The 12,380-nt window shown below is 51.9% G+C and overlaps 2 protein-coding genes across 2 annotated transcripts; both read right to left on the reverse strand.

Moving 5' to 3' along the window:
- Positions 1-280: 280 nt before the first annotated feature.
- On the reverse strand, positions 281-8,428 carry ercc2 (excision repair cross-complementation group 2). The gene is made up of 22 exons (XM_062473610.1): positions 8,295-8,428; positions 7,738-7,837; positions 7,337-7,414; positions 7,111-7,173; positions 6,809-6,922; positions 6,515-6,631; positions 6,184-6,300; positions 5,889-6,012; positions 5,641-5,737; positions 5,426-5,559; positions 5,115-5,283; positions 4,354-4,542; positions 4,150-4,219; positions 3,437-3,538; positions 3,265-3,328; positions 3,021-3,142; positions 2,820-2,912; positions 2,662-2,734; positions 2,480-2,550; positions 1,438-1,581; positions 921-1,064; positions 281-807 (listed from the first exon to the last, which is right to left on the reverse strand). Exons 1-22 carry the CDS (start codon positions 8,297-8,299, stop codon positions 715-717), a joined length of 2,283 nt encoding a protein of 760 aa, XP_062329594.1. The 5' UTR covers positions 8,300-8,428; the 3' UTR covers positions 281-714.
- Positions 8,429-8,688: 260 nt separating this feature from the next.
- zgc:154093 (uncharacterized protein LOC777623 homolog) lies at positions 8,689-11,392 on the reverse strand. The gene has a single exon (XM_062473475.1). The coding sequence runs from the start codon at positions 10,444-10,446 to the stop codon at positions 9,505-9,507; it is 942 nt and encodes a 313-aa protein (XP_062329459.1). The 5' UTR covers positions 10,447-11,392; the 3' UTR covers positions 8,689-9,504.
- Positions 11,393-12,380: the final 988 nt, after the last annotated feature.

Raw genomic sequence — 12,380 nt, forward strand, 5'->3', positions numbered from 1 at the left:
ACTAAATTAAATTTAAGACCTCGGATGAAAATATGGCTGTTTTTAAGACTGCCATATTTTAAGGCCTTAAATTTAAAGTTCAGAGTTTTAGTCTTTTTAAGATCCTGCGGGAACCCTGATTTTATATTATCTAGAAACTACAGCAGATATTGAAATAAAGTATTTCAAGTCAGTTTGACAACTGTGCTCGTGCCTGCCTGAGTCTCAAATGATGTGTCGTCCATAGAGACCAAATCTCTTTTGAGAAAGTCAATACATGATGACAAGTAGGCTAAACAAGTATGGTACAAAATGTAAACATTTATTAATGTAACCTCCAAACAAATATAAACAAATGTATTTTCCATAAAAAAGAGGTTTTATATTTACAGCTGTAGTGACACAGGACAGATGCATTTACAAGATCTATGTAACGGACGTGTTCATGATTGATGATATCACGTGGTAGCATTGCAGGCTGATGACGTCATCTCCGAGGTGATGTCTCAGGGTGATGACTTCATTGCGGCGGGGTCTTAGACTAATGATGTCATTACGGCGGCATCTTGGCCTGCTGGCGTCGTCACGGGTTGATGAGGTCATCATGACTGCGTCCCGACCTGATGAGGTCGTCACGGCGACGTCTCAGGCTGATGAGGTCGTCACGGCGGCGTCTCAGGCTGATGAGGTCGTCACGGCGACGTCTCAGGCTGATGAGGTCGTCACGGCGACGTCTCAGGCTTGGTGTGCGATCTGAGCGATCTTCTTCAGCATCTCCTCAGACTGCAGCTGCTCCAGAGTCAACAGAGACAGACCCAACTGGTCCTCCTGTGGGGGGGGGGGAGGAGGAGGGTTTGAAAATGTAACTAGTGTGTTTGTGGGGAAAAGAGAGGGTGTTTGTGTGAGTTTGTGTGTGTGTGTGTGTGGCAGCAGCAGTGTACCTGTCTAACGGGCTGAGCCATCTGGCGCAGGAAGTGTTTGGAGAGCTGGACGGTCTCGTCTATGGTCAAGTTCAGGCTGCCGTCTGTCAGGTGCTCCTGAATCCACCGGGGAAGCTTCCCGCGCTTGTCCGCCCGGGCGTAGCGCTGGAGCCACGGGGAGAGCAAGACGGAGACCACGTCAGACCTCAGACCACGTCAGACCTCAGACCACGTCAGACCTCAGACCACGCCAGACCTCAGACCACGTCAGACCTCAGACCACGTCAGACCTCAGACCACGTCAGACCTCAGACCACGTCAGACCTCAGACCACGTCAGACCTCAGACCACGTCAGACCTCAGACCACGTCAGACCTCAGACCACGTCAGACCTCAGACCACGTCAGACCACGTCAGACCTCAGATCTCAGTCTTAAGGTTGTACACTGATGGGTCTTCAGTACATTACTATCAGCAATTACACGTGTTATTTCCAACTAGTTGATCAGTTCACAGATTTCACCACACACACACACACCTTGTCAGCGAAGATCATGAGGCCGTAGTCCGTCTTGCCCCGGATGGCGCGGCCGACACACTGGGCGGCGTGGCGCATGGCGTCGAACGTCAGGAAGTCATTCTCCCGGATCTGGAACTGGTCCCGGAGGTACTCCAGGCGAGCCTGCAACGGCCGGGGTCAGAGGTCATCACCACAGCACCAACAGGGAGGGAAGGGGCGGGGGTATACAGAGAGAAAGATACAAAGAGACAGAGATAAACAAAGATAAATAGAGAAAGACAGAGAGAAAGAGACAGAGAGTGAGAAAAGGGGGGACAGATTGTAGGGTAGAAGGCTAGAAAGCGGAGGTAGAGGGAGGACAGAGAGAGGGAGGACAGAGAGAGAGAGAGAGGGAGGACAGAGAGAGAGAGAGAGAGAGAGAGAGAGAGAGAGAGAGAGAGAGAGAGAGAGAGGAGGACAGAGAGAGAGAGAGAGAGAGAGAGAGAGAGGGAGGACAGAGAGAGAGAGGGAGGACAGAGAGAGAGAGAGGGAGGACAGAGAGAGAGAGAGGGAGGACAGAGAGAGAGAGAGGACAGAGAGAGAGAGAGGGAGGACAGAGAGAGAGAGGGAGGACAGAGAGAGAGAGGGAGGACAGAGAGAGAGAGGGAGGGCAGAGAGAGAGAGGGAGGGCAGAGAGAGAGGGAGGGCAGAGAGAGAGGGAGGGCAGAGAGAGAGGGAGGAAGGAGGGATGAAGGAGGACAGAGAGAGAGGGAGGGCAGAGAGAGAGAGAGGACAGAGAGAGAGGGAGGGCAGAGAGAGAGGGAGGGCAGAGAGAGAGGGAGGGCAGAGAGAGAGGGAGGGCAGAGAGAGAGAGGACAGAGAGAGAGGGAGGAAGGAGGGATGAAGGAGGACAGAGAGAGGGAGGGCAGAGAGAGAGAGGACAGAGAGAGAGAGGGTGGGCAGAGAGAGAGAGGACAGAGAGAGAGGGAGGGCAGAGAGAGAGAGAGGACAGAGAGAGAGGGTGGGCAGAGAGAGAGGGAGGGCAGAGAGAGAGGGAGGAAGGAGGAGTAGGGAGCCAGACCTTGAGGATGCGGCTCTGTGTGTACACGTAGGGAACCCCGAACATGATCACCGCCCGGCCAAAGTGATGCACTGGAGAACACAACAGAACCTCGTGAGGAAACAACGGCTACAGGCTGGCTGTCCAGAGACAGGAAGTGACCTCACACTGTCTCTCTCACACACACACACTCCCTCTCTCACCAAAGTCGATCCCCTCGGACACCTTGCCCCGGGCCACAGAGAGCAGGATGGCCCCCCTGCCGTTCTCACATGCCTGAGGAGCAGGAAGGCGGGGTCAGGGGTCAGAGACAAGGCAGCAGGGCGGCCATTTTGAGTGATGAGTGTGTAGCTGCTCTCACCTCCTGGAACTTCTCCAGAGCCATGCTGGTCTCGGCTGCGTCCGGCGTCTCGATGAAGATCAGCTTGTTCCTCTGCACGTTCTCCAGGATGCCCTGCACACACACACACTTTATGATATCATCTTTTTTCTTATTTTGTATGCGTGTATGCGCATGTATGTGTGTATCGTGTGTGTATATAAGTGTGTGTGTGTTACACACCTGCTCGTACCAGGACGCCACTATGTTCTCCATGTAGACGTAGCTGGTGAAGAACGCCACGATGCCGTCCGGCACGATCGCAGACATCTCCAGCAGCAGGTTGCCGTAGTTACGGACGACGGCTGTTAAAACACGTTGACAGTTGAGTTTTGAAGAAGCTTTATAGAAATACCACGACGACAAACCAGACAGCCAAGCATTAACGTGCTTCATGACATCATCGACCGTTAAGACAGGAACTGACCGAAGTCTTCTCGCGTCTCAAACTTGGAGGTCATGGCCACCTGGTCGTTGCCGCGGCCAACCACCTGGGAGAGAGAGGTCAAGCGGGTCAAAGGTCAAGTCTCGGAGTTAGGGGTTCTCTGTGTTCTAGAAGCCCCTCCGGGTTCCGTTTCCATGGCGATGTGTATACCCACCAGCGGACAGAGGCAGGTGCGAGCCAGCGTCATGGTGAAGGACGCCACGGTGACGGGCCGGAAGTCGAGTATTTTGGGATAGATGTCCAGAGGAGACAGGGTCTGGGGACAGATTCAGTCATGTGATCAGAGGGACACACTGGACAGGAAGAGCAACACCGTTTCAACATGCAACAGCTGCTTCCATGAGATCACATCAGTATTTTAAATATTCCCTGATGAGGGAACAGACTACTGAGGACACCCAGAGGCCAAATTATGAACTACATCCAGTGGTACTAAAGTTCTTGGCAGGTTTGTGGTTTAGAAGAGAGAGCCGTCTTTAGGGCTGGCATAGTGTTGCAGAGTGCTTCAGTGTCATGAGACTGTGGTGGTGTGTTCTCTGGGCAGACAGACAGACAGACAGGAGGCGTCAGCAGGTGGGCCTCTAATGCCTGATTAGAGGTTTAGATCTCTGCTAATCTGGAGGGAGGGACGGAGGGAGGGAGGGTGAGGAGAGGGCTGAGTGGGGGAGGGGTGAGGAGAAAAATCAGGTCTACAGAAGGAATAGAGGGAGACGGGAGGGAGGGGAGGGAGGGGAGGGAGGGGCATACCCCCTGAGGAGTCGATTACAGAGAGAAAAGGGGAGGGATGGAGAGAGGAGCGGAGAGGGGGAGAGAGGGAAAGAGAGAGGGAGAGAGAGCGAGAGAAGGAAGGAGGGAGAAGCAGCCTACCCCTGAGGTGATGATGACTGACTGGAAGCGCTCGAACACAGGCTTGATAGCGATGGACGGGTCCATGCAGCTGAAGGGAGGCAGGGAGAGAGGGCAGGCTTACCAGACGATCCCAGATACACCGATCACAGGTCACTGTTTTACACCACATCAACCACAACCACATCAACAACAACATCCACCACCCGCCCCCAGCCTGCCGACCTGAAGTGTAGGACAGGGTTGGCGATGGTGGGCGTCCTGTCCTCGAAGGGCTCGATGATGATGGTGAAGCCCTTGCTGTAGGTGCTGACCAGCGTGGCGAAGTTGGAGATGAGCGTGACGGCAGAGAAGTCTGCGATGTCGGCGATCTCCAGGGTCCGCAGCAACGAGCGCAGCCGCTCTGCGCAGAACCTGGAGGGAGGGAGACAGAGAGAAAGAGAATAATTTTGTTTATTTTTTTGAGTGTGACCTTTACAGAGGTGGGGCTCGAATTCTCTGTCTACACTCGCATGTTCAGGTCACCACGGTGACGGATTCTTCTGAAGCCGGTTCAGTAAGACAAGCTGAAGCGTGGTGTTCCAGGTTTAATGATACAGCTAGGACAGGCTGAGAGACTAAAGACTGAAGGACAGGCTAAGAGACTAAAGACTGAAGGACAGGCTGAGGGAAGAGAAAGAGAGGAGAGAGAGGCTGAGAGGAGAGGGAGAGAGAGGCTGAGAGGAGAGGGAGAGAGAGGCTGAGAGGAGAGGGAGAGAGAGGCTGAGAGGAGAGGGAGAGAGAGGCTGAGGGGAGAGGGAGAGAGAGGCTGAGAGGAGAGGGAGAGAGAGGCTGATAGGAGAGGGAGAGAGAGGCTGAGAGGAGAGGGAGAGAGAGGCTGAGAGGAGAGGGAGAGAGAGGCTGAGAGGAGAGGGAGAGAGAGGCTGAGAGGAGAGGGAGAGAGAGGCTGAGAGGAGAGGGAGAGAGGGGGAAGCGGAGCATCTTACCGGAGAGGCTTGCGGTCGATGCAGACCTTGTCGAAGATGTCCTTGAGGAACTGAGGAGCGCTCTCCTGAACCACATGATGGATCCTCAGACGAGACTTCAGGTACTCCAGGAAGCGCTTCAGGAAGCCCACAAAGTGCTCTGCCGTCCGGATGCTGCCAGGTACAGCCTCTGCAGGAGGGAGGGAGGGGAGGGAGGGAGGGAGAGCAGAGATTTATGGAGGTATAGTAGGAGGGATGGAGGTAAGCAAAGAACAGAGACAACTTTCGCTTTTTAAAAGTGTTCCTTAGAGGTCGAAGGCCTCGATCCTGACCTTGGAGGATTTCATCTGGAAGCACGGGATTGGACATGTACACGTCCGTCTCCCTGGCAACGTTGGCTTCCTTCAGCCCCTCCACCAATCGCCTGTACTCGTCCTTCAGCTTGGCGGCGTCCGTCTCTTTTATCCTATCAGAGAGGAGGGGGGGCGGGGCTACGGTCACAGAGTGCGGCGACACGAAGGTGCACGGTGAAGGTCCTGACTCTTACTTGTGGATGGTGGCCTGGAGGGTGTCCACGTTGGCCTGGCAACGGTCCAGAGTGCGCCTGGTGATGTTGACACTCATGGAGTCGATGCATACGTTGTCTACGGGGAACGAGGGGGAGAGGAAGAAGAGGGGGCGAGAGTGATACAGTTAAGTATGTAGGTTCTGAAAAATTGTATGTGTTTTTAAAAAAAAACAAATCCCACTCTGTACTTGCTCCAGGCTGTGGGACACAGACAGGAGGGTTCTGACCTATGTTATGAGCTTCGTCGAAGACGACCACAGATTTCTTGGCGAGTTCTTTGGAGACGAGGTCAGCGATCTTGGGGTCGAGGAGGTAGTGGTAGCTGTACACCACGATGTTGGCATGCAGGATCTGAGACAGGAAGTTCTCAGGTCATTAAACGATCTGAGACAGGAAGTTCTCAGGTCATTACACGGGAGACACAAACAATCGTACTGACACAGATTCATCCCATTTGAGAAGTGTTTCTGAGCTGCAGAGTTACGAGGATCACGGTAGTTTTGTTTTAGTCTGGCTACGTACGGCGTAGCGTGCCAGGTAGTACGGACACCAGCCCTTCCTCCTGCCGAAGTCCTTCAGGTCGTCCAGGTTGTAGACACCTGCCGGGAGGGGCACCTGGCGACCCACCGCATCAAACTCCTGAGAGAGTGAGTGAGTGAGTGAGAGAGATGAAATAGAAATGTAGAGAGAAAAGAAGAGAGATGGGAAGGGGGGTAAGAGATCAAAATGAGTGAAGGGGAGAGGGAGAGACAGTGATAGATGGAAAGAAAGAAAGAAATTGAGAGGAAAAAAGAGAAAGAGAAAGAGAGAGAAAAATATATATAGAGAGAAAGAGACACGAAGGAGATCTCACCTCATAGAAGCGACACACGGGCTGGCTGGCGTTACTATGGCGCTGGGCACGGATGTAGGATGCTGTCAGACTGTGGCATTTCCCATCCACCTCCTTCCCGAAGCGCAAGGAGCTCACCTGGACAGTCACACACACACACACACACACACACACACACAGTCACACACACACACAAAAACCGTGAAAACGTGTCTGTACCCTAACCCACATAGTGGATAAGTTAGCCTGTCAGCTGTGAAGGGAGGGGGGGGTCAGATGATGCAGGCTCTCCTGGCAGGAACAGAAGGATCCTACCTCTGGATGCACACACAGGTTCTTTCTGGAGGATAGGGCCAGGGCCAGAAAGTTGTTCTTCTCTCCCGTCTCCTTGGAATAGAACTCCATTAGCTTCCTCAGTTCCTCCACCACCTGAAGGATGGAGAGAGAGAGAGAGAGAGAGAGAGAGAGAGAGAGAGAGAGAGAGAGAGAGAGAGAGAACACCCACATGGTGAGGTGCAGCTCACAGAGTGACTACAGTGTTTACACCATTGAAAAGCCTAAATCCTCCTTTCTGCAGTAGGAGTGGAGGAAGAGAAACAGGTTGTGTTTCCTCCTACCTTCTCTATCTCAGGAACGGTTCTGGAGCAATAGATGAGCTTGGTGACCTCGAGGGGATGTGCCTGAAGGAGAAGAAGAGGCGGTGGGGAGGGGGGAGACAAACGGAGCGCGACAGACGATATCATTAGCATGGTATCATGACGCTTGCTACACAACGCCCTCGTCAAGGGCCAGAGATACAATCGTCTCTTTAGAGATATCCTATAGCATCCGTATAGATCTCACCCGCTGGTAGGCAACGATTAGAGACAGGAGAGAGATGGTCTTCCCCGTTCCTGATGGCATCTCCAGAACACCATGTCCCTTTTAGTAAAGACAACTTAGCTTACAACAAATAGCTCTACACTTAGCAGTAGCATTGCCTCAATAAACGCGGGTTCGCATCGTGATAGCACGGGTGGCACTTTCAACGTTTATGAATATGGGAGTGGACAAGGTTAGGAAATTAATTTCTGGGAGTTTTTCCTTGTCTTCCTTGAGGGTCTAGGTTGGTTGAGGGGCAGTTCTATGGGCGTATGTGAAGCCCTCTGTGACATGTGTGACCCTTGCGTGTAAAAAGGGCTATACAAATACATTTGATTTGATTTGATTAATCTATCAGGCTGTTTGGTGACCTGTCAATTCACCTTGGCGTCCAGGGTTCTCTTTAGTTCCAGCATGTAGGAGTACTGTTCAGGATAGATGTAGTCATACGGGAAATACACCAACAGTCCTTCGATGTTAAGCCTGAAATCAAGAATTCAAAAACACTAAAAATGCTCACTGGGATATGTGATTATGCGAACTAATAAATTGCAAGTATCATTGTTATTATTAGCTAGTAGAAAATCTAGTTAGGTGGCAAGCCATGGTTGCTAGCTTACATGCTAAGGTTACGCTGATGCTGATGAATAAAAGGTAGACAGCTAGCTCTGCATCACAATATGATGCAATAGCATTTTCCTTATTTTATTGATTAATACAAAATTATTGCGTTTTAATTAATGCAAATAACGTGTTTAGTTGTCAGTAACAGGTACATCAACCGTATTGCTATCCACTGACTGTATGCTAGCTAGAGCTAGCTAGAAACGTTGAAGTTACACATCAGAGCCAGCTAGCCACCCAAGCGCTATCTTAGGTTAAGATCATCGCTAGGTTAGTACTGTATTTATCACTGATCTTACTGACAACAAATACTTACTTCATTCTCGTAAGAGGTGTTGTAACAGTGACTTAACCCTGTTGTCCAACTTCAGTAGAACAGACTGTCTTGATCCCGTTTGATTACTTACGCCTTTCTCAGTCCATGCGCCTGGGCCGCCTAAGACCCGCCTTCCTTTAACTGATTGGCTGTTGATCTTGTGGGTGTCACTTTCTCTTTTTTTTTATAAGACGAGGTCTACGCCTATCACCTCACGTTCCGTTAAACAGACTGTACGAGTCAACGACAGTTCAGTTTTGGTCGTCTTGACGCCAAAAATGAGTGAAAAATGAATTCATTGGAAAAACAAAACTTATTTGCTACAGTTATTGAGACCACATTATATTGCTAACTGCTCATCGCCTTTTAAGAAAATAGAAAGTCAACAATGATCCTCAATGATAAATCTTTTTATTTACTGGTCCATATTTTTTCAGACAGACATACATGACATTCGAACGGTAGGCTACTGTGATATTGATTAAAGATGACGGAGGGAAGGTCCAATATCATGTCGATGCACAGCCATTAAGACCGATCATTTATTTAAATCATCCAACGAGGCAATTACAAAGCTGTGCATTAAACATACTTTGAGTTTACTGTATGCACTTTATTGTCACGTATCTTCGGAAAAGTCGCTACTTGTTTTCTCTACTTTGGAGAATAATCTCATTTGATAACATAACCACTAGATGGCGGCATATTCTAACACAGTCCAATGTTGATAGTGTTTTTCTTGCAAGGATATTGTATAATTCAATCAGATGTACTGTAGACCTACGCACTTTGATTAAGCACTTCGAAGAACATCCAAAGGAGAACACCAACGATATTTTGACAGTTGCAAAACAAACAAACCCGAAGTAGAATACATCTTTTGTGGTCTCTCTTTTGGTTTACACAGGCTAACTGATCAGGCTACAGATAAGCCTATACATTCAGAAAAGCTTTGTCCTTGAAGCAAAGATGATTGGTTGACAACCTGCAGTGTTTTGTCATTCAGTCCATTTAGGTCAGTGGCCAACAGTCACAGCCAGTGTGGACCATGTCTTCAGTCTCTGTCTGTCAGTTAGCCAAGGTGGACCACCCCGATCCCAACACGCCACAGCCCCAAGGAGGGCAGCCAAGTCAAGTGTTCACAGCGCCTGGTTGCACGATGGAGTCTCTTCCATTCCCCCTCCTTCATCCTCCCACCTCTTCCCGCGTCTCACAACTCGCAGCAGTCGTCCACAGTTTTGTAGCGATCCATGATCCTCAGGACATCGTCCAGGATGGAGGGTCCCAGGTCCAGATCCAGCCCGGCCAGGGACTCGGACCGGGACACCCCAGGAGATAAGCGCCCCGGGGAGACCCCCGTGACGGCTGGCGACTCGCTGCGTTCGCTCCGCAGGTCCTCGTTGCTCAGCCCCGCGTCCGAGTCCAGGCTCAGCCCCCTGCGGGGGTCCAGGGGCCCGCACGTCTCCGACATGGAGTCCTCCGACGAGGCCTCGGAGAACGAGCCGGAGGAGGGGACCAGGTGGCGGAAGGAGGCCGAGTAGGAGAGCTCGTGGCGGGGGTCGACGTAGCGGCCCTGGCCCTCGTCGCACACAGACATGGAACGAGGCTGCTGCTGCAGCTGCTGCTGGATGTGGTGATGGTGGCTGTGGGCATGGCTGTGGGTGTGGCCGTTGTTGTGGTGGGTGTGGTTGTTCTGCTGGGGTGCGGGGGCCTGTGGGTGGGTCCCGGGGGCGGGGTCGTCTAAGTGGAGGCGTGGGGGCTTTGGCGGCGCCTGTTCGTGGGCGAGGAACATGGGCATGGAGATGGTGGTCTTCAGCGTGGAGCTGGCGTGGTGGTGGGTGTTGCGGTGGCCGCCGTAAGGGTGGTGTTGGCCGTTGGCCCCCGTGTAGGCCTCGTCCAGGTGTCTCTCCATGCTGTGGGAGCGGGCGTGGCCCTGCGGCCGGTTTAAGGCCGGGAGCATGTCCATCTTCCCCTGCAGGAAGCCTACGTCTCCAAACATGTCCCCCTCGCCCTGCGGCCCCACGTGGGCGCTGTGGCGCACGTCCCCCAGCGGAGGGCTGATCATGTCACCTGACAGGACGTCGCGCAACTTGGGCTTCTTGCCCCTCTTGGGAGTTGTAGTCTTTAGATACATGGGCGTCTTGGCCGGCATCCTGTTTCCCAGAATTCACCGCGTGCGGGAGTTGCTTCCTCGTTGGTCACCGGAAACGTTATATTTTTAGTAGGAGCACGGAGAAAGTAGTCCCAGTTGAGGCATTTGATTGGCTGCTACTCGCTGAGATACGCCACGAGGGAGAAGTGCTTCCTGCTTTCAGAAGCCGTCCCACACCAGTCTGTCTGCGAGGGTCAGTAGTGGCAGCAGGATCTCTTAGTGATCGCAGAGTTATGTGGTGAAGCTGGAGGAGAAAAACCTTCAGCCTAAATCAACGCCCACTCAGAGGGTCAGCAGAGCCACAAAGAGACCTCTGTCCAGATCCCCCTCAGTCCACGCTCTGGCTCTCTGGCTCTCTGCCTCTGGTGATGAAGAGGATGAGGATGATGAAGAGTCCCGTCTGGCTGCCTCTGGGTCTGCTGCGCCTTTCTGAGGTCTACGACCGGACCTCGGCTGAGAAACTTCTGGAATGTGACATCAGAATGCTAGTCCTGGAGGTCTGTGGAGAAACAGACAGAGAGAGAGAAAGGGAGAGAGAGAAAAGGGGGAAGGGGGAGAAGAGACAGATTTACAACCTGGGACTGGTGAGGCAGAGGAGAGAAATATAGGAAGAAACACTTGAGGAATCTGAGTGTTTGCTGAAGGGGACTGCCTTCCTGCCTGCTACCACACAGACATTCCTCCTTAGTTTTTCCTTACTGAGGTAGATATGTACTGATTATGTGTGTGTCTGTGGGTATGTGCGGTGTGTGTGTGTGTGTGCTGGTGTACCAAGGGTTTTTACAGTGAGTCACACACACTGAATCATAGGTTTTCTGGAATTCCAGTCACACATTCCAAAGAAGAGCACTTTGCTACTTAAGACGTGTTTGTAAAAACACACCATTTAGTCAGGTAGCCGTTAGCTTGCTGTGTGTGTCTCCTCTGCTCTGAGTGTGGCAACCGGCTTGTTATCAGGGGCCTGGGGGGGGGGGGGGGGCAGGGGGGGGGGGGCAGGGGGGGGGGGGCAGGGGAGGGGTTTGGGGCCCAGAGAGGCACAGGGAAGCCCCCAGGTTAGACATGGGTCAGGAGGAAGGATGATTTTAAACCTCAGCCTCAAGCTGAACCAGGAGTAACGTCTGTCAGCTTGCTGAAGTGTTGATGGTTACAAAACATTGTTTCCGTTACCAATCACTTAACACAAAGTAAATGTAACTGACACATATTAAATTGAAAATATGTATATATACAGTATATATATATATGTAGGTATTTAAGGATGGATATAGCTCAGAGGTAGAGCTCCAGACTAGAGATCAAGCTGCCCCAGGTCCTAAACCGACCATGTTGCTTTGGCCAAATGCAACATCTAAATGAACTCATTATGCATGTCACTTCAGAGTGATCGGGAGAAGGAGAGAGCGAGTTAGAGAAAGGACAGATACAGAGAAGGAGAGAGCGAGTTAGAGAGAGGACAGATACAGAGAAGGAGAGAGCGAGTTAGAGAGAGGACAGATACAGAGAAGGAGAGAGCGAGTTAGAGAGAGGACAGATACAGAGAAGGAGAGAGCGAGTTAGAGAGAGGACAGATACAGAGAAGGAGAGAGCGAGTTAGAGAGAGGACAGATACAGAGAAGGAGAGAGCGAGTTAGAGAGAGGACACAAGCGTCCAGTCCCAAGCCCCACCACATGTCTCCCTGTAATGAAATACCAATCCACATCTTCCCATGTGAGTGTACGGTTTCACACACCCGCCCCACGGCCCTGGCTCCCAGTTCCCCCTGGCTTCTGTGTGAAGTTTGACACATGGTCTTCACATGTCAGGGGCCCTGGAGCCCTCCACCCTGGCCCTGAGATGAGAGGAGGATCTGGGGCCCTCCACCCTGGCCCTGAGGTGAGAGGAGGATCTGGGGCCCTCCACCCTGGCCCTGAGGTGAGAGGAGGATCTGGGGCCC

The sequence above is a fragment of the Osmerus eperlanus genome, chromosome 11 (assembly GCF_963692335.1).
Source record: "Osmerus eperlanus chromosome 11, fOsmEpe2.1, whole genome shotgun sequence".
Lineage (NCBI taxonomy): Eukaryota > Metazoa > Chordata > Actinopteri > Osmeriformes > Osmeridae > Osmerus > Osmerus eperlanus.